The 23,031-nt window shown below is 37.7% G+C and overlaps 1 protein-coding gene across 3 annotated transcripts in view; it reads left to right on the forward strand.

Annotated features, from left to right (window-relative positions):
- The window catches only part of LOC131039282 (uncharacterized), a 240,790-nt gene that overhangs the window by 145,155 nt on the left and 72,604 nt on the right, over window positions 1–23,031 (forward strand). For all 3 annotated transcript variants that reach the window (XM_057972155.2, XM_057972094.2, XM_057972020.2), the window contains 3 exons: window positions 6,782–6,890; window positions 7,056–7,119; window positions 7,232–7,287. In XM_057972155.2, coding sequence (XP_057828138.1) covers window positions 6,782–6,890; window positions 7,056–7,119; window positions 7,232–7,287 — 229 coding nt within the window. The remainder of the gene's footprint in view (window positions 1–6,781; window positions 6,891–7,055; window positions 7,120–7,231; window positions 7,288–23,031) is intronic.

The raw sequence follows: 23,031 nt of genomic DNA on the forward strand, positions 1-23,031 counted from the left end.
TCCCTACTGAATATTCTTGAATACAAATCCTCTGAAACTTTCAAACATATCAACTTCTTCATCTGTATCATGATCACTTTCTATTACGACTTATGTAGAATTCACAATCTCATGATTTTCTTCTATCTTGTCAACTGGGTTTTGAAGCATCAAAACCTTTGCAGCTTTTGGTTTGTAATTCCCCAAATCTGTCTCTAGGAAAAGGATTTCATTGTTTTCCCCATATTCTATTATCATCAATCTTAATCTTGGGGTACTATCTAACTTTGATCTGGTTTGGTACACCTCTCCATGGCAGCCACATGTGAGAGAAATCGGTCGAAAAGTAACCATTCAATCTCCTTGACTAATCTCGACTCAGGAGCATGCCATATCCATCTGGAATGTCTACAACTGATATATCTATGAAGTGTTGGACTCTTGGATCTGCAACCAATTGCATATGAATATTGCTTAATTCTTCAATCACAGGTACCTCTGTCTTATCTAATTGTGTAACTCTTTTACTAGTCTGTATGGGAATGAGACCCAATTTCTTGCATATAGCCTTTGGCATTACATTACTTGAAGCTCCAGAATCTACCAGACAATTATGCAAAAGCTTGCCAAATATCCTTACTGAAAGCAAGAATGGGGCTGGCTCATCTTGATAATTCAATGCTGGCTTATCCCTATGGACTTGCAAGTTCTCTTCATTTTTTACGCTTTCTTTGGAAACTTCATCATTTTTAACCGTACTTTCGACAGAAGCAATCTCACTTTTAGGAAGGATTTCACCCTTGGTAGGATTTTCAGTCATAACTAGTGAATCCTTAACTCTCTTTACATTATCTCTTGTGAGAAAAGCTTTGCCTTCTAACATATCTTCTTTCTTTGGCACATTTGTCGTCTTTACTAATTCTTCTTTGTAGGGCATATTAGATGAATCTTGAACTACACATGCCTCTTCCGATAATTGCTGAATATTTGGTTCATCTTGAACCACATTTATGCTTGCTTGAGGAACATTTGTAACTCTTTGAATGTTGGAACTGGTTTGAGCTATAGCTTTCCCGGCAGTACTCTCATTTAGTCCATTCATTAATGTATCTCTGATATCAGGTACCTTCATTAGTTCGAACAATGGTAGGCTTACCTTGACTTTCTTGAATTCTTCTAACACACACAGATTCAGCCGCTTCAACTCTTCTCTTGGAGGGGGAATGTTCTTCTGTCTATACTCAGGTGAATCTTGTGGATAGCTTGGTGTGTTGCTAGCACCTGGATTTGGTGGCGTAGCAAAATTATTCGAAGGAACGAAAGTAGTTAAAGGCTCTTGATTCCTCTAATTCCTCTGATAAACTCTTGGTCCAGTGTTTCCTGACGACTGATGAAACACTTCTTTAATTCCTTCAACTAAAACATTGTTATTCAATGGTGTGAAATAGTAGTCTGGATCTTCAATAGGTCCATTGGCTGAAGCAAGTGGGAACTGATAACTAAGCGGAACCATAGGTCCATTCGTCGATTCTGGAGGAAATCTCCCACCTTGTTTGCATACTAAACTTTCTTCATAAACTGGAGGAAACTTGAAATCCTCAATGATTAATGCTTGGTCATATCTTGTAGTGGGAACAATTTCATATCCCATTGTTGGAGTGCTTTCTGGTGCTTCATTATTTCGCACTTCCTATTGGAAAATATCAGCAGCAACCTTGAATTCAGGACAATGCAATTCTGAATGTTGACTAGTGTTATGTAATCTGCACCAATTTGATAAGGCAACTTCCGCAACGAAGACTCTGTCATCCAGTTGACTTTCTGAAGCTGGCGGATTGTCAAGAGGTGACGGCACGTTTCCATTGTTGGGCGCAGTATTCTACGTTCTCTTCTAATAGTTATGATTATTGCCATGATATCCTTGGTTATTTTGATTGTTGTTCTGATAATTCTGATTGTTACTTTGGTAACCTTGATTGTTATTTTGATTACCACCTTGATAATTTCTATGCATACTGTAGAGCTGATTGTTCTGATTCCTCAAATGAGTAACCTCTGTAGATAATTTCTTTACTTTGTCTATTAACTCTTTCATTTCTTCTTTCTCCACCTGTGTCCTCGTGGATGTCATGGTATTTTGCAGGTACGCTGGATGTGTCTGCGGAGCTTGAGAAATGGGTGCCCCGGGATGGAGTACCAACTGATTTGATGGTTGAGCAGTTGGATACATCAGTTGTGGAACTTGATTCATTATCGGTGTATGATGCACTAAAGCTTGACTTAAATTATGAATTTGATTTGCGGCCGCGAGTGACCCCAAATTGAGCAAAGGTCCACAAAGATTCTGACGCAATATTTTACTAACTTCTATTGCCTTTGCATATGCTTCATTCAAATTTGCTGGAGAGGGATGAGTTCGCACAAACATAGCTGTAAGTGGCTCTAGAGCATGATAGTATATCTCTTGAGCATCTGGAATAAGATAAGGAGTCTGCAACCTTGTATAAGCTTTTTGGAATCAGCTGTTGAATGAATTGATAGGTTCATTCTCTTGTCTTTTACACTCAACAAATTGTCTATGCAACTCCGATGGGGAAATTTGGATTCCAAACTAACCATGGTGGGATTTGTGACCCACAATATCAATCCACTGGCCATATGAAGAGATATTACAAAATATAAGGGGCCTGCAATTGCAAGAAAGCTTACAACCTAGATCACATTGTTCAATCACAAAAGGAGCCTCACGGACTACATATAAATCTAGACTACAATCTGGAGAAGTGTTGAATTGCTAAGATAGCATCTTCTATGTCAGAATACAGTTCCGGTTTAAGCTCTATCTGTTCTGGTCTGAAACCCTAAAACCCTTTACCGGAATAACCCTTACATAAATATCCTCACAATACATAATCTCTCTGATATATTTCGCATCTCCTTCATTATCTCCTTCCTATTAAATATTCGCATGATGATATCAAAATGATCTATCAACTGACCTATATACCCTATACAATTTATCATGCCTTATGTCGGCTTACAAAGATAATTACAATATCAAATTACATGTCAGCTAGATAACATGAATGCATAAATATTAAAACCAATTGCTGATGTCGGATCCAAGAGATCTCGGCCTTCAATACCGATAACCTTATTCTAAACCATGTCGGCCTGCATTGCTGGTAACCAAAGAAATCCTTTTGTCCTGTCGTTGCCGGTGCTGGTGTAGTGTCTGTGAAGTGCCTGCCGGTACACAACTGAACCAAAACATGAAGCCGGAATAAAATACCATGTTGCCATCAATGACAACATAGTGAAACCAACCAATTGAGTGTCAATTGCCAACAAACTACTAAAGATGAATAGGGAGAAATAAATTTGATCTGGATTCTTTGATTTTTTAAGAAATTATCTCTTAGATTGTATATAAATGCCACTTGCTACAACAAATTCCTAAAGAATGGTCCCTAAAAAAGATAGAGAGATGAAATAAGTTTTGGTTTCATTTTGTTGTCAAACACATCTATATAAACATTTTAAAGAATTAAAGTTCTTTGCATGAATTATCTAAGCTAATTAAATAAATGCAATCAATAAACACACTATTAACCTAGATTAATTACTTGGGATTGATAATTGCAATAAGTCCACAAAAATAAAATGCAATGGATAGGGATAATTAGCTTTAGAATCAATGATATAAAAACGCTGTTGATGTCATGCTGAAGCAATTCACCTTTGTCTAGAAACAAATTCCTCTTGATGAATGTGTCAAAGTCTATGTGATCTTAGAATTTCCGGTGGTTCAATTATGAGTATCGCAAGATTGATCTTGAGGTTAAATCTTGAGCAGCATAGATTCAATTTGATGTTTGGGATTGATCTATGTCATGTGGGAACAATCTGATTGATAATGTACTTGAGATCTTGTTCACCTTTGCCTTCTTTCTATTTGAATTGTCAATGTTGTCTCTAGGGACACCATTTAGGAGTTTGCTAACTCAATAGAAGAATTGATTCTCCTAGGTGAAACCCCTTTGGCAGGACGTATTAGAGTCATATAATAATATAGAAGATGACATTCACTAAAATGCAAATGGCCTACATGGAAATGCACTTCTTGTTCTCTTTAGAAATCAAAATGTGATCTAATGATTTTCCATTGTAATCCTCTACATCTCTCCTTTTAAAATTTAGTGCACATTGAATGTATTTAAATACCATGACATTGCAACATGTTGCACACAAATGTATGCTAAGTTGGCCCATAATGGTTAGTAGAAGAGGGAGGAAGTTAGAACTTGAATTTGAATATTTAAATTTGTAGGGTCATTCTTGCATGCCTTAGGATTGAACCAAGTCAATCCCAAGTGGTAGAAATGTACCTTGAGGTTGAAATGGTAGTTTTGACATAGGGAACGAATGTATGGAAGAGTAAACTATGGTGCAATAATGATGAGTAAATAATGAATGTATAGGATAGGTGTAGATAGGGGTAAATAAAAGTAGATAGGGATTGGGCCGTAAGCCAAAGCAAGTATAAGAGTATGCCACTTCTTGATATGTTATTGCATTTAATACATTCACCAAGGTAGGCACAAATCTAAATGGGAAATGGAATGGGTATGTAAATTTCACCATTATAAACATACATCTATTTAGAAAATATGCATAATACATATTACACACTTTTATGGTATTTAATTGTAAAGGGAAAAAATCTTTCTCTAATGTTAATCTAGGCTAATTAAATAATTGCAGTCAACTTAGCCTAATTTTACCTAGATTAAAGTAAATGACAGCTAGGAATGATAAAGGGTGTAAAATAATGCTAACTTATTAAATTAAATGTGAGGGATTTATTTACTTAGCTTTGGGTTTGATGATGAAGATAAAAACCTAATGTAGCATAGAATTTGATGATTTGGAACAAAAGATTGCGATCCTCATTCTATGTATCACCTATGATTTTGTACAAAACTGTAATTGGCTATGGGTTGATTCCGTGGCCCTAGGTAAATCTTGCATCATGAAAATCTGATTTGGCTCACTGTACACTTCTGCTCTTTGATTCACCAAATTTTCTACTTTGTGCTGATTGTCAAGTACTGACAATGTTTAAAATGCCTTGGGGAGACTGTCAAATAGCTAGTGTCAAGTTCTCCTAAGTCAACCGCCTTGATCTGAAAACGAAAGGCAAGCATGCAAGTGATCTAGATGCTGATTCTAATTCTTTTTAAATCTCCAAATCAAAATGTTCCCAAGTGTTCCTTGTAAATGCAAATTACTATTCACCGATTGATTGATTGGACATGAACAAATGCCCAAATGAATGTCTTTAAATACAAAGACATGACAATTCATCACACAAATGTGTACTGAGTCTCCCAATGGCTATAAGAAAAGGGCATGAGTTGGTCACTTGATTTTTTTTTAAATGATTTTTGGGTCAGATCTACACTGTGTGGGATCAAACTCACATGCCCTGGTAATGACCCAACAGAAGAGAGGTGGAATTTGAGGACCAGGGATAAGTCTATGGAATTTAGGGCTAATAAATGATGTGAATATATGGGAATAAGTGCCTATAGGGTAGGGATGAGGATGGATATATGGAAATGTGTGCAAGTGATGATGGACAGGAATCAGGGAAGGAGCCAAACTTAGCACAAAAGTTTACCACATGTTTCTATGTAATCACATTAAGTCAATCTCTCAAAATGGGTCCAAAACTAAATGGGAACTTGCATGGGCATGCAAATTATATATATAATATTAGAAGGAAGAAGTGCTGCAAAACTACATCATTAGATTTTTAAGAAAAATTCCACTAATGTCCATTGCATATCCAGATTAAATATAATACTATAATGCAAAACATGAGATAAACGATAGTCTTATTCTCTGGTATAGAAGTCTGGAAAAAAGATAATGGATGTTTTCAGAAGAATGGAAAACTAGAAACACATAAAAATGAAGTTTGAAACTTTGAACACCCGAGCACTAGAATTTTAAGTAAGCTCTGATGTCATTGTGCCTCTCAAACCAAGGGCAGTAGCACTTGAGACCTCTTGACCAACTACCAAAAAAATTGTATGTACAGTATTGTCATATTAATTATCAAATGCACCTTGGTTTCTTTTCGACAAGGTGATCAAGGAACTCATAAAATCTGGTTTTGAACTATAATTACCAAGTACGAGATACTTGTATTGTGTTTCTTCTGTTCCACTTTCAATTCTATCGTCTGTATGAAATAACTTTTTCCATCTTTTTGTAGTTGTGTTTAAGATTACATGGTCATCTTGGTTTTTTTACCAGTTATTCTTTGAGAGAACTTACACCTTGTCCAAGGCATCTCAATTATATTTTAATTTCTCTCTGTCTTTGGTTTTAAAAAGGACGTGCTCTAGTACTAAGTAACTCATCTAGAGAATCTATATGTCAGGGGGCTGATTCAACTAAAAACATATCAAGTTAGGAATTGTATGATACATCAAATTTTTGCTATTAAGAGTTATAAGCCATCAAATGTTGGGAAACTGGACTTTATTCATCTAGCAGCACTGTTAGATATTCAATGCAAATTAGTCTCCAAAAGTGTGCCCATATGGAAACATATTTTATACTTTCCCCCATGTTCCTTATGAGGCCTTGTTTGCAACTTCACTTCTTGAGATCTTTGAATATCAATTTTCTGGAATTCAAAATGAGCCACACTAAACTCTAATATTAATTGTTTTTAATCTGTTTTGCTTTCTTTCTGGGGTCTACTTATGATGATAATTATTTAATTCAGGGGTTATCTTGTGATTGCAACACCATTTGCTAGTGGATTTGACCACTTTCGCATCGCTGATGAAGTACAATTTAAATTTGACCGGTGCTTACGTCTTTTACAAGATAATGTGAGTGCTCAATCATACTGTGGAATTTATCATAACTTTTAGATATTAAAAACTATGTAAATATGGCCATACAATCGAAGAATACTTTTTCAACACAGATTGTACTGACATTTGTTTTTTGAAGTCCTTTCTCTAGTAGCATATTATGATGTTCATTTGTGACAGGTGCGCGATCTTCCAACTTTTGGTGTAGGTCATTCTTTAGGGACAGTTATTCACCTTCTGATTGGTATTTTCAACTTTTGTCCTAAAACTATATCTTCTTTTGGTTGGAAGAATGTAAATAGCTAGTAAAGATGCAGAGATGCTGACTGTTGTTCTGTGTTACTACTTTGACACAGGGGCTAGGTATGCTGTGCAGAGAACTGGCAATGTGTTCATGTCTTTCAATAACAAGGTATTTCAATGTGTCTATGAAACATCAAAAGTAACCATGCCTGAAATACACCAATTCACCTTATAGATGAATTGAAAGACCAGAACTGCAAATATCCGATAGTCTCTAGTTGAGAGTGTTTTGGTATTATAGACATATTAGGCAACCTTTCATTGTTTGCATTATTTTTCATTTACCATACCATGAAGTAAATCATTTCATTATGTTTTATCCTCTCACTTGGAGATATTTAGAATTGACAATAAGAAAATAAAATACACATGAAGACAATATGGCAAGTAGCAGCTTTTAGAGAATGCTTGAGAGTTATCAAGGGCAATAAGCCTCTTATAATGATTATCCTTGTCTAAACTCCAAAGTTTAGTATTTGCAGTTCACTAACCAGACAGAAATGTTAGATGTGACTGAATAGTGAGGATTTCCTGATAATATTTGTCATCATTATAATGAAACATTGAGTTCTACATAATCATGTGGCCTAATTCAGAGAATTAGTCAAAATTATTCAAATTAGTTTAATTTTGACTTTATATATTTTATTTAATTGATTTTTTAAAACAGAGTAAAACATTTTGCTATGCTACATAACCATGTGGCTTTCTTTAGAGCATCGATTAAAATTACTTCTATATCATTACTTGAATTTATAAAATGTGGAGTAGAACAGTAGGCTATGTTATATCATCTTACTTGGAGATACAGACAAGTGAACAAGGAAACAAGATGAACTTAAAGATGCTACGGAAGCAGCTCTCCAAGACCACTTGAGAATGTCAAGAGCAGTAAGCCTTCCATGATGACTTATCGTCTGAATCTCTGAAGTTAAACAGCTGGAAGAAAATTCGTCCTTGCATTTGCAGTTCTCTGAAGTCTGGAGAAAGGTTATGTGATCAGTGATGAAGATTCCTTGGTAACCTGTCATTATTCTTGTGAACCATTAAGCTCTATATAACCATGTGGCTTGCATTAAAGCATGAATAACATTGAATTTCAATTTATTTCTTTAGCCAACTCTTTCCACTCCCTTCACTTGAGTCTTGAGATCATTCAAGTCTTTACCATGGGATGTATGCCTTTTTTAGAAATTTCATTTAATGATTTCCTCAATTTTCCAAGATTATTAAATGTCAAGTGGGTTTTACTTTTTATCAACGCCATATTAAATGCTGCTTGGATGAAGATAATGTGGCAGCAAACTTCTGTATTTTCTCCATTCCCCATCTAATTTTTAGCACGTCTAACACCATTATCTCTCCATCAGATGGTCACTGTTTATTAACTCTTTCCACTTGCAGCATTCAGTTTTTTATTTTCAATGTGGTGATAGGTAACTTTTTAAAACTTTTGTATTTTTCTATTCAAAGTCAAAGAACTTGTGAAAACCACCTATTTTGTGGAGCTTAGACAATGTATCACCAGAAGAATAGAAAAAACACTGTAAATAAGTGGGGGAGGCTCTAGTCTTAAGAATTAGGTTGCCTGGATACCTAGACAAACTCAATGATGATCCCTCTTGCTTTCCTTCTAATGATGTTTACAAAGAGGATTTTATAGCTATGCTGTTCCTTTGCAAACTATTGAATCATCTCCAATTTTCTTCCATAGATTTTACTTCTCAACGCTGATTCAAAAAGGGGTTTTCAATATTTCAACATAAACTAGACAATGCAAGTAGAAACAGAGATTAAATAGGCTAAAACATGTGCAAAGGTGTTGTGACCATTTCACACATCACCCCATTGCAAATGAGGACCCTTGCTTTTTTGCTTTTTAGGGTTTGTTTTTTGGTCTTTTAGGGTTTTGTTAGTTAGCCTTTGCATTTTGAGTGTCGCCCAGGGGATCACATGGATAAGCAAGTCCGGCTTGAGTGATGTCCTGATCCTGAAATTTTGTCTAAGTCTGAATGTCCTGATCCTGAAATTTGACTAAGTCTAGAAACTGAAAAACCTCCAAAAATTAGATTTTGCAATATAACTCCTGGAGGTCTGAAACCACTCTCAAACATCCTGAAAGTATATATGGAATATAACTTTCACTTATACTTAAATGTTATATTCCATAAAAATTATCCTGATAGAGAGTTCAAAAAGTCAAAAAGCGCTCGTCCTTCACTGAGGGTCCAGAGCGAAAAGCGCTCCTGTCCCTCTCCAGCGGTCCAAGGCGAAGCGCTCCTGTCCCTCACCAAGGGACCAGGTCGAAAGGGCTTATTTGAGTCATTCCTGGCCTTGTTTGGTCAAATTGAAACATCAAAGGCATGGTGAAGGACGAAATGAGCATGATAGAGCATCCAGACTTGATCAAAGACAATGAAATGATGGAGTATTTGTCTAGAAAGGTAAAAGCGCTCCTATCCCTCACCAAGGGACCAGAGCGATTTTCTTTATATACACATCTTTAGACCTTTCTTGGACTTGAACTCTTATTCATGGCGTGTAACAAGATGATATCTTCCTTAGCCAAGACATTTCATGGTGAAAAGTGAAGCATTTTGGCCTAGAAGACAAAATTCGCTCCTATCCCTCACTGAAGGATCGGAGCTTGAATTTCAAATTTGCAATGTTCTTGCAGGATCGAGACAATTTTATGGTTTGAAGAGACCAAGGAAAAAATGATTTATCCATTGAATATAATTTGGAAGGCTAACAAAGGATGGATAAGCTTGGATTTGCAAAATCGCTCTTGTCCCTCTCCAAGGGACCAGGGCGAAAAACCTAATATCCAGTCCTTCTCGCCAAGTTTGGACAAATCTAAGCCAAGGCGCGAATTTGAAATGATGTTTAAAATGCCTTGAGGTGGAATTGAGATGCGAGAGTTGCAAATTTTGACGACAACTGGCAAAAGTGCTCCCGTCCTTCACCAAGGGACCAGAGCGCTTTTTCCAAATATGACCATTTACCTTGCATTTTGAAATGATATTTTTATTACCAAGGCTCAAGATGGTGTGAAATGTGATATTCTACGCCTTGAGGGTAAATTGAAGATTAATATGATCAAGAATTCATGCAATGGACTCAAAAGTGCTCCCGTCCCTCACTGAAGGACCGTCCCACTTTTTTATAAAATCATTAATTTCCCTTCGAGATTATGCTAAGGCAAAGTTGAGCAAGATTGGAAAGTTCTTCTAAATCATGATGAACAAAGGTTTGACTCCAAAAACTTGATGATCCTGTGCCAAATGCAAAAAGCGCTCCTGTCCCTCACTGAAGGACCAGGGCAAAAATCTCTAGAACATCAATTTTGCCTTGCAAAAAACAAGTTGAACATGCACTGAAGGGACGAAAGGGATCATTGCTAGCCTCACAACGTGAATTGGCAATTAAAAAATGAAGGATTGAGGACAAAAGTGAAAAGGCGCTCCTGTCCCTCTCCAAGGGACCAGAGCGAAGTTATTGGCATTCACTATTTTCTACTTGGGTGTTAATATCCTCCAAATCGCATGAAATGCCAAAATCATCAACTTCAAAATATTTGAAAAATTAATTAAATTGGCATTTAATAAATTAATTTTGGGCCTCAAAAAATCGAATTTCTATTATAAAGGCATTTAAAATTAATTTTTGTGAAAATAAAAATTAAAAGTTGAGCGCACAAGGCATTATTTTGCCTTTATTTGGCAAGTCGGCCTACTCCTTTTGAGGTTTTATTTATTATTTCACCTTTTATTTGCTAGGTCGACCTCATGGGTAAGTGGAAGGTGAGCGCTCTATATATTGGAGGTGTTGTTTCACAATTCAAATCATTCATTCATTACTTCAAGTGCGATTTGAGGAGCAAGGAAGGAGCGCGTGGAGAGAGTTTCTACCAAGTGTGGAGACTAAGGAGGGCGAAATTCATCTTGAATGCTATTGGAGAGGCGAATTTCTTGCTAGGTTGAAGGTTAATTTCCAGATTTTTTGAAGACCTTTGAAGGCGAATTTCTAGATTTTGGAGAAGCTAGAGGTGATGGAGTTGATGCTTGTGAAAACTAAAGGAGGCGCATTTTGCTAAAGGGGGAGCTTTGATCTACATTTTGCCTAGCAAATTCTCCTATTTTTGCATCATTTCTTAGAGTTAATTCTCAAGAGGAGCTATGGCAAAATCATCTTGACACCCTTATTCAAGGTTTGATTTTTTTTAGACATTTTTTAGAAAAGTCTAAGTATTGCATGGTTAATTAAGAAACGATAACTCAAGATTTATCATGAAGTTTCCTAATTAAAATCTTAAATCTTCCTTTTTGAATCCTAATTTCTACACTTCAAGATATATTATTAATTGTGAAATGTTGTGTAGGTATCAAGATGGAGACTCCCAAGCTCGAAAGATCTACAAGTCGGAAGACTCTCCTCAAGGAAAATCAAGCCAGATCAAGGACGATCAAGCAAGGACAAGGATGACCTTCTTCGATCCAGTCTAGCATCGACAAGGATGGCTTTCTTCGATCAAACATCAACAAGGACGACCTCTTCCAATCCAGCGTTCCAAGGCGAGGTACATAATCATCCTGCAAATCAAGGACACAAGAAGTCAGAGCAAAGGGTTCATTGAAGAAGCAGATAGTTCCAGAAGAATTAATTAAGGCTAACTTCTCAACGTTACCAAATTGAGTATCAACCAAATGTCAGATGAGGTGGCATCCTAGTCATCACTTCTCCAGTCAGTGTGGTCCACCTCAGCATGTCCAGATTCAATGTACCTAACTCATGGGAGGTGGCACAAACTTCTATGTACCTACCCCGGCTATTAATTGGTGGAATTTTCCAGAGAGGACATGTGTCCAAGCAATACAATTTTATCATTGGTCAAGAATTAAATGTTATGTAATGGTTGTAACAAACCCTAATTAGGGTTTGCATTGTTGAATCTTGGCCATTGATCTCAAATCGATCTAAACCATCGAATTGTATTGAGGGCACTATATAAGCCCTAGCATTTCATTTGTAAAGGTAATAGAATAGAATAGGAGTTGGAAGCAGTTAGAAAGGAGTTAGTGAATAGAGAGTAGTTAGAAGGTGATTAGAATAGCAATTAGAGTAGAGTAGAGAGAGAAGGCAAAGATTGTTGCCAAGATGTTGTTGTAAGAGACTTGTAAAACTTCAGTGAAGAAATGGTGAAATTTATGGGTCGATTCGACAATTTGCATGGTCTCTATACTTCTCATATTTGATTTCATGTTATTAGATGAGTGGAAGAAATGTGCTTGATTGATGGTGGAATTCGTATATCCATACTACTAGCAGTTTGTTGATTGCAGACTTGCCTTGTGTAGTCAACTGGAATCATTCAGCTTAAGCTTAACTTCAATTGTCGCTTCTTCATTGATATGCATCAACCTGATGGTGTCTATGCCTGCAGTGATGATTTGAACATCATAAAGCTTTCCTTCGAAGATCACACTAGCCTTGTGGAGATGGTCCTGTGATGTCAAAACAAGACTTAGTTAGAATTTCATCAAAGATCATTCATTGCTCTTACATTCTTAGTGTTAGGATTAGATCCTTTTCTCGCCCTCATCTTTTTTTTCCTTTTTTTCAAATCGAAGCTAGTAAGAGCCTGTGTTCCAGCAATACTCAAAGCAAATCAGAAGTTCAATCATCAAATGTAAGTCCCCTTGTGATTCCAGCAAATCACATCATACCACAGAGAGCTTATCCACACGTAGAGACCCTACATCAAAGAACCTTGGAGTCATCCTGATTGATCCTTTTTCGCGACATCTTCAGCAATCAAAGGCTTTATTCAAGAGAGGATAAGGTACCTTTAGGTATTTTATTCTGTGTTTGATAGTGTACAAAATACACGTCAACAAAAGGACATTATGAATTAAATACGATAGTTGCATTCAAAGCATAACTACAAGACTCACCAAGATTCACCCAAACTCAATGAGTCTCATCCAAGCCAGCCAAACTGAGGCTTAGGGACTTGTGACCTGGGTACTCGATGAGTTTGGTTAGACTCACTAGACTTGGTGAGTCCTAATGGGTAGACTTGGCCAAGTTTGTGAAAATCAGGAAAAAACAATAAATAAATAAAATGCTTAAATGTAAAAAGTTAAAACATGGAAGTTGGAGGAATATTGGTAGACAATTAAAAGTGATAAAATTATGAGAAATGGCATGCACCATGAAGGTCTTTGTGGTCTCAAAATATTTTATTTGGACTTGGCTAAACTAATGTGAAACTTTATCAAAAGGGTGGTTCAATGGGCATAAAATTGTGCCTCTAAAATTTGAGTCAGATTGCCACATGTTGAGTGCACTTTTTGGATGGTTGAACTGATATAGCCCATTATACATGTTTAAGGAATTTTATATCAGTTCAACCATCCAAAAAGTTCACTCAGCATGTGGCAATCTGACTCAAATTCTAGAGGTTCAATTTTATGCCCATCAAACCACCTTGGATCTTGACCTACACTAGTGTCTCAACATCCATCAAAAAAAGTGAATTATCAAAAGATGGCTCCTCATCCATCTCGAGCAATGGGTTATCAACAAGCTGAAAATTATATGTATCTTGTTGCTCAAACCAATCTTCCGATTGTCCCAACTCTATTCTTACAAACTTAGGAAATTGTTTAAAAATTAAAATCAAAATCTTCTTGGAGTCTATCAAGCTCATCAATCATCTGCTTGATTTCTTTAGCCCTTTCTTCATTCTCTCACTCCATGAATTGTTCTACTACATCAAGCTGATTTTTCGCTACTAGAAGTGCTATTTGGATACCTTCTAATAAATCCTTTGTTGATTTAAGCTCAAAGGTGAGCTCATCAACTTATTTATCTTTTTCTTTCAATACATCAAGGGTCTTTTCTACAAACTTGAGGGTATGATCCCTTTCTAAAAGTAAGTGCAAGTAATTTGACTTCATTGTTTCCAAAGCATCTTTAATTGTTTGCAAGTCTGCAAGAGTGGATCCTCCCTCAATGCCTTTTTGTCTCCTCTCAACTTGGACCTTCCAAATGAGGTTTTCAATAAATTTGTGTGTGCCATCAACTCTTGTCAAAACTTGAACCACTTTCTCTTCTGTGACCAAAAACTGATTCTTCAATTCTTGCAATTCTCTAGGCCTTTGATCTAAATCAGCAAAGTGAATTTTCTCATCGCACAATAAGGGTCATGCGTTTCTTCTTCAATTTCTAAATAGGCTTCACTTTCTTCTAAATCATCTTGGAGATCTCTCACTAGATTTTGTTTGGAATTGGTCGTGAACACTTCCTAAATGGGAAATTCCCACTCAAATTTTGAATTGTCATTACTAGAGTGATATATGTGCTCATCACTAATTGTTGTTCTAGATTTTTTAGCTAGCTCAACTTTATCATTAATAGCAAGAAAAAATTTAGTAGATCCATTTTGAGGCTTCATGCCAAATGCCTCTTCAAATGTGACATTTTTCATTACACGAGAATTTCGAATGTTCATCTTCCCCACATTTGGGCTCTACTTTAGAAATTTTTGTTATGAAATTCTAATCCTCTTCCCCATTCTCCACTATCAAATACGGTTTCAATTGTTCTTCACATTGGCTAACAACCATTTCAGCTATTTGCTACTGATAAGGAATTTTGGTCATCCTTCCTCACTTTAGACAATAAAATTGATAAGAGTAGATGGGGTATGCTATTACTCTCATTTACCATCAAAGACATAATTTTTTGCATGCTTGTTATAATGTTATCAACATGAACATTTTTTACAATAGCATAGAAATATTTGAATATTTGGAGTATTGAATCATCATAGTCAAGATCAAGCATCACTACACAAGCTCTAATCTTAGAAACAATTTCTAGAAGTCTTACTCTTTTACCAAATTAAGAATATCTAGTACCATCCAAACCATGGAAACTCTCTACAATCAGCTGAAATACTTAATTCATTTCGTCACCATTGTATGGAATTTCAAGAGCAGTAATTCTTGTAAGTTCACTAATACAAGAAGTGATTGCAACTCTTACTTCTTCATTAGGATATCTCATAAGCTCAGGATTAACCAACAAATTCACAGTCGGAGCCATAGAAATTTTCATCTTCGTAGAATCAAGATGATCTATCATTGATAAATCACTCTCCACTGTATCCAAAATACATAGTAAATCATCCTTTGATAGAGGCAGGTGTTCAAGTTTCTTTCTTTCACTAAAAAACATTTGCATTCATTGTTAGCTTCCAAATTGACATGCAAGTGCTGATCACTAACATGTGATTGAAGAATTTGTAATAAGGGTTAACTTCCCTACATGGTGGCAAGATCACCAACTTTGATACCACTATAATATACACCCCTAAATTTATTTATTTTTTTAAAAATTGCAACTAAAAATCAAATTACAGTGCAATATCTGTTCACTTTTTGTTCACCAAGTTCCCAATATGGTTAAGGTGAGAGCATACAATGAAAGGATCAACATTGCAAATTAAATTGCAATAGCTAAAAGAAGCACTAGGTGGCAAGCCAACCAATACCACTTATTCAGTGGAGTGTATTTACCGCTACAAATGATAAATTAAATACAGGAAATAATAATGTACATGACAATGCATACCATACATGGTAGTAAAATATATCTTTATTTGCACATGCAATTATTAGAGAGAAGAAGACCAGAGATGGTCGACAAAATTACAATTCACCCGACCATACCGTACTACTTTCCTTAGCAGTACACAACATATTTAAAGGACTCAATGGTTACTAAGAGGTACACAATCGTCAACCGACACATTAACTCCCCGAGAGTGACAACCCACTTAATACAAACAATTAATACATTGGCAAATAACAAATTTTATCAAACATAATGATAGGCATTTTATGCCAACAACATCATCCCCCCCCAAAAGAAAAAGTTGTCTTCCAAACGACAAATAAACATCAAGTAATATCTGGAAAGACTAATGAGAAGAGTCTAGGCAAGGACTTGTACTGAACAACCCCAACTTGTAGTGTACCTGCCAAATCAAATAGGAGTTTGGGGGCAATGCCTCCAACGGGGTCAAGGGGCAGCACCCCTGCCACCAACACCAAATTACAACCTTCAAAACCACATGGAATTCCATGGCGCACATGATTTTCGTGATTTTTAAGATGCCAAAAACATTGTTGATGAAAACAAAAAATAGAGATTTCGCTCCTACCACATGCTTCTGACCATGACAACTCGCTTCACCTCAAGTACGGCCTCATATGCATCAAGACGGTCTGATACAAATTATATATGGTCTAAAACATAACATGTACAGTCTTCTCTTCGCCATGTATGGCCTGCACACCTATGTGCCTGTACGGTTCAATGGCTGACCCGTACGACCAAATCTGGATGCACTCTTTGTAGGGCTTGATGCTCCTCACGTACGGTTTTGTACGACTTGATCCCGTTGACGTACAGACCACCTTCCACCCATGCCCGTGTCTGTACGACTATGTTCATGTGCAGGTTGATGGTGCTCATGTATGGCCACCCACTCATCTTGTACGAGTTCTCCCACCCTCCTGTCTTCCATACAATTTGCGTGTAGCACCTCCTCACTCATACGACTTGGCCTATGTCCCAACCATCTTTGTTTCAACTATACAGTGTGTTCAGCTTCTGTGATTTGTTGGGCATGGCTTGGGTTCTCAGCTTCATGCGGTATCAACCCCTCTTTCACATCAAACAACCCTTTTGCATCAGACTGTACGGTATAGCCTACGACGTACAATGGCAATTTACTCTCCACTCCTGTGGGCCTACGGTCAGTGTACTCTCGGCTCCTATATGCCGCACGGTCAACTCACTCTCACCTCCTGTGGGCCATATGGTCAACTTATTCTCGGTAGCCTCCAACTCTAGTTTCCGTACAGTTGACTTACTCCCATCAGCATCCAAATCTGATTTTCATACGGTCGACTTACTCTCGGCAGCCTCCAACTCTGGTTTCCTTACAGTCAACTTACTTCCACCACCTTCCAACTTTGATTTTTGTGCATTCAACTTACTCCTGTTGATACCGTACAACGTACGGTCTGCTATGTGCCCATGTCGTGCAGTGCGAATTTTTCTTCCCAACCATGCAGTATGAATTTCACCCCCTGTTCATGCGACGTAGGGCAATATATGCTTTCTTACTTCCCTTTCATATGGTGTAATGTTCTCATATGGTCTTGACACTTTTTCCCCGTATTGGCTTGACGATTCCTCACCCATCCCATACGGCCATTCTTTGTACACGGCATACAACTTCAACTCATACGGTTTCCCTTCATTCGGCATTTTGATGTTGCTTATGTACAGTCTTCCCTTCTCTCGTCCATACAACTCACCTCCACTCATACAACTTCCTCCAACTTCTCTTCTCCTTCTCATAGAGCCTAACCCCATACAATTTCCTTGAGCCTGTTCCTATACATAATGTTCGGACTTGGCCTGTGTATGGACTTTGCACTTCCTCAATTTTGCCAATTTGTAGCATGTTACAATCGAGGTGGAAGACTTCGTAATCCTCCGTGTGCCAATGAAATAATCCGTTCAAAAAACTCTTCTCATCTTCAGAGCAATCTTCCAGTTCAAGCAACCCTTCATCATTAGGTTCCATAGTTTCCCATCCTTCCTCCATCCCAAAATCTCCACCCTCGGACTCTAAGTCGAAGGATGCCAATTCATCACTCACCACTTGGTTCCTCAAGTCGATGACGTGCTTCCTCCCATCATTCTCGATCGAGTGTGTTCTGCTTCCAATTGTGATTTGCCTTGGCAGTAATCAACCATCCCCTCCCAAGGAGTGCGTCGTATGCCTTCTTCTGTAACAAGATGACTACAAAGTCCAAGAAAAAATGTTGTGTCCCAATCATTACTTTTTGTGCCATCAATGTTCCCAACGGGTGGATGTTGTGTTGGTCGGCACCTACCAAGTGGAAGGTTGGCGGCCTAAGCATCAGCTTCCCCAGACATTTCCAAGCGTCTTCTGGCAGTACATTTACTCCCAAGCCTCCATCGACAATGGTGTTTGTCAACTTCTTCCCCATTATTTCCATCTTGACGATCGTTAGCTTCCTCTCGATGCTCACCGTCAGCAACATTGGATCACTAGCCTCATTTCCTTTGAGTGGTGGTTTTCTCGTCAGTTCCTCTTGTGGCTTAGATTGTTTTTGGATGACTGTGTTATCACTAACTATGCTGGCAATTTCCATTCTCAATTGCAGCATAGTTTGAAGAAGGTTTGCCACCTTGATGGGTATGGTTGTTTGTAGCACCTGCCAGACTATGTCCTTCTCTGACTCTCGCAATGATGTACCTGCAGTTCCATTAGAGGTTACTCGTTCCTTCGCCAGCACTTGTTCTACTTTGGCTCTAGCTTCTCGGAGATGTTCCTTCTCCATATAAGCATCTAGTTACATCACCTTCTTCATCTGTGCTCTCATGATTGCAAAAACTGCGTCCTCTTGTTCCTCCACATCCATCATATTAATACCCTTTTGCTTCAGGCAATTGGTGTCTTCATGGTCACTTGGTCCACACCATTTGCACAATAATTGTATGTGGTCTTTCTTGTTATGGCACTCTCTCGCAAAGTGTCTCCATTCGCTACATTGTTGGCACTATATGATAGGACATCCTCTAGAGTCATATTGTATTTGGTTTCACCCTTGTTGATTTCCATTGGCACCACACGATACATTTTGCGGTTTCAATGGCCTAGACTCTCCCTGTGTGAGGAGTACTTGCGTACTTCTAGTCTTCAAATTATATGGACACTCCTTTATTGAATGACCCATCACCTAGAAAATCTCACAAAACATCTTTTTAGGACAATTATGTCTCGTGTGTCCCTCAATTTTGCACTCAGTACACCATAGTTCATTACTTTCTTCCATAGTTCATTACTTTCTTTATTGGTTCCCTTCTCGGCCTTCAATTCTTTCATCATTCTCAACATATCCCATTGAAGGGCCTGCACGGTTTTGGATTTTTCATCACTACTACCTTCGGTTCTCTCGTCATCAGTCTTCCTCTTCTCTTGGGAGGATGTTTTGTTTTCACTCTCGATGTCCATCACCCGATTGTAGGCATCGGCGTACGAGGACGGAGGCACTACTTTCATCTTCTTGCGCAACAAAGGAATCAATCCCTCAATGAACCACCTCTTCTTCAACCTGTCGGCTAGTTGGTTCTCCATCTTGTTCAATAGTTCTTTGAGCCTACGATTGTAAGCCCGTACACTCTCACTTTTCCGTTACTTGGTATTGTAGATTTCAGCTACAATCTCGTTGTCATCCCTCAGGAGTTTGAATTCCTTCTTGAACGCCTTCTTTAGATCAGTCCATCCTGCCTTGTGCTTAGCGTCGAGGTCTGTGTACCAATCAATGGCAATCCCCTAAAGGGTGGCAGGAAATGCCTTCAGCTAGTAGTCCTTGTCATCTTGGCCATTTGCCTCTCATATCGTTATACATGTCTTGCAATGGTGTACGAGGTCCTCGGATCCATCCCCTATGAACTTCGGGAGTTTCTACTTCTCCTAGGTGTTCATAATTGTTTTCACTCAAGAGGTACCATGTTTATTCACCTTGTGTGCCGAACCTGGGTGGATTGTTTCAACCACTATGTTTCAGTGCTTTCCCTGTACTCTCGGCCATGCAGGCATCCTCTACACATCCACCTTCAGCGTCCCCAACACTCTGAGTACTTCCAGGTGTGCTAAACCTGGGTGGATTGTTCCAATCGCTACACTCCAGTGCTTTCTTGCACTCTTGGCCATGCACGCTTCCTCTACACGTCCACCTCCAGCGTCCCAACACTTCGGGTACTTCCAAGCTCTGACTCGTCCCTATGCTCCCTCCGACCAAGTATCGACGGATCACCTAATCGCTTGGTCTTGACCACCCTGTGGCCTCTTCTCACCTTTAATGGGGTCTATGAGCATGAATCACTCAAGGCTGACCCAATTTCTTTTAAGGCAACGACACCAAAATGTTTACCGCTACAACTGATAAATTAAATATAGGAAATAATAATGTACACGACAATGCATGCCAGACATGGCAGTAAAATATATCTTTATTCACACATGCAATTATTACAGAGATGAAGACCAAAGATGGTTGGCCAAGAATTACAATTCACCCGACTATACCGTACTGCTTTCCTTGGTGGTACACAACATATTTAAAGGACCCGATGGTTACTGAGAGGTACACAACTGTCAACCAACTGACACATTAACTACCCGAGAGTGACAACCCACTTAATACAAACAATTAATACATTGGCAGATAACAAATATTATCAAACATAACGATAGGCATTTTATGCCGACTACATAGTGCATATACAATACTAGAAATTAAAATGTTCAAAATATCAAATTAATTTGCAATAGCTAAAAGAAAAGCACTAGGCCGCAAGCCAAGCAATACCCCTCATTCAGTGGAGTGCATATATAGTACTAGAAATTAAAAGGTTTTTTCCACTTATTCAGTAGTGAGCAAAAAGGGTACATCCACTTATTAGTGGGAAAGCATATGAGCACTTCCGCTTAATTAGTGGGAAATCTTATACAAAATAACCACTTATTTATTGGGGTGAGTACATCAACAATAATAAGAATTAAATCCACTGGCGGTACTACCATCTAGTGTTTACAATATTGAATGCATAGAAAGATAAATCTTTGACAATATAACCATCCAAAGATTACAAGATTAGTTCATATGCAATATAAACTTTGAATGACTGCTGATATGAAATGCTGGTATAAACAAATTGTTGTAACACCCCTCAATAGTGTCAAGTAACAAGTACCCAACAACCCAACTATGAAATAACAATATGATACCTTGAATGGATGAATAAGAAGGCTAGTGCAAGTCTGAAAATGCACTGAAACACACTGCAACAGGTATGTACAGCCAAAATAACTGCCCAAAAATCTCACCAACACACACCTAACACATCCAATTTGAACATAAACAGGAATACCACCTCAAAATGCACCCAAATGTCACCACAACTCCTAGGAAAGAGGGTATAACAATCTGATAATTGAGTTTCATGCAGGTACACATCTATCAAAACACTGGTACAACAGGTACAACACCATAAATGTCTTCATTATCTTCACAAAAACATAAATCACAATGCCCAATACCTTGGAAAGTGACTAGTAGGTCTTGGCACCTCCAAACAGCATGAACCAAGACCAAAACCCTAGGTACTTTTCTCCCAACAAGTCTCACGCACCTCCATAGGCAAGGTACAACTAGCAAGAATATGGTACGACCTGCTTCTTTAGCAATAACTCTCCTCAATATTGTATGGATTGCAGGTTAGAAGATAGTTGATTCCAAACAACAATATATGAAAACCAAACACTAGAAAATTATACCATCCAAAGCAACCAGCAAAGAGTTACAGACTACAGGCAAGTTGTGCTACCTTCCTTATCTCCAAAAATTCACCTAGAAAAACTCAAATCATTAAATAGAGCCAATGATCCAAAAATGAGCTCAAAACACTGCAAAAATATTCATATTTGCAACCCCAAACTAAAACTTCAATTTGAAGCACAATGGTGACCTCTGTTTGAAACCACTCAGCTAAGGGATTTTTGTCTCCAAACCCAGCAACTCCAAAGTCTTTTCGTCCTCAATTATATTTGGAAGAACGCAGGTTCTCTCTAACAGCATAGCAATATAATATTATTTTTCATGTGCAAAGTCCCCCAAGCCTAGACATCCAACTTAAAACACATCTTGATACCTTTCCAATGATCTATTACACTGTGTTGTTCTTCTACTATTTCCAACATTAAACAACATAAGTGAATTAATTAAATAATAGCTCAAATTCAATAGCTCACCCAAGTTGCAAAAAGTATCCAAATGACATAATTATGTAATTTTGATCATACTAGAGTGATATTGGGTCATAGGATGATGAACCAAAGCAACTAGGGGACTTACTAAAAATAGCCTGCTCCTCCAAGAAGTGTGGAGAGCTCTCATAAGATTAAAAACTGACTCTGAAATGATCAATAGGCTTACCAAGGCCAACTAAGCTCACTGCCAACATCTCTACAAGACACGTCTTGAGCACTTCAAGAACTTTGGAATTCTCCCCAACTCACCAAGTAGCTTACGAGAAAACTTGGAAATTGGGCTAATTGCTCATAAATCAGTTTTGCTCAAAATGGGGACATTACATTTTGTTCTCTCTTCTGCCTCGTCTGCTGTGAATTTTGCATTTGGGACGGGGAAAAAGTGAGTCCAACTAACAAAACTTAAAAACCATGGACTTTTTCTAAACCAAAATGCCATAAAAAACATTAGCACCAAACCCTTAGGATAAGTGGAAACAACACAGGAACAATCATTTTTTTTTTAAATGGAGAGCAGAGACTTTTTAATTATATGCTTATAATTGCAGTAAACAAATAAAACTGTACCCTTCGAAACCACCATAACAAATAAAAACACTACCCTTCAAAATCATACTTTAAACTCTAGTTTGTGATGTACTTCAATACAAGTCACCACTTCATGCAAGTGCATATGTTTATAAGATTGACAACATTTACCACTGTTGAAAATACCTCAGTTAATGTTAAATCTATGAATAAACACATTACAAGTGATCTGATTAATATTTCCCTGCCAAGACACTAATGTTTTCCTTATGCACAGGAATGACATCAATGCAGATTTAGTAAAACAAAGGCAGAATTTTTTAATCAAGCTTGACTAGCTTTGACTTTTAATGTTACTGCAAATAAATATTCTGAAAG

This window comes from Cryptomeria japonica, chromosome 9 (genome assembly GCF_030272615.1).
Source record: "Cryptomeria japonica chromosome 9, Sugi_1.0, whole genome shotgun sequence".
In the NCBI taxonomy this organism is placed as follows: domain Eukaryota; kingdom Viridiplantae; phylum Streptophyta; class Pinopsida; order Cupressales; family Cupressaceae; genus Cryptomeria; species Cryptomeria japonica.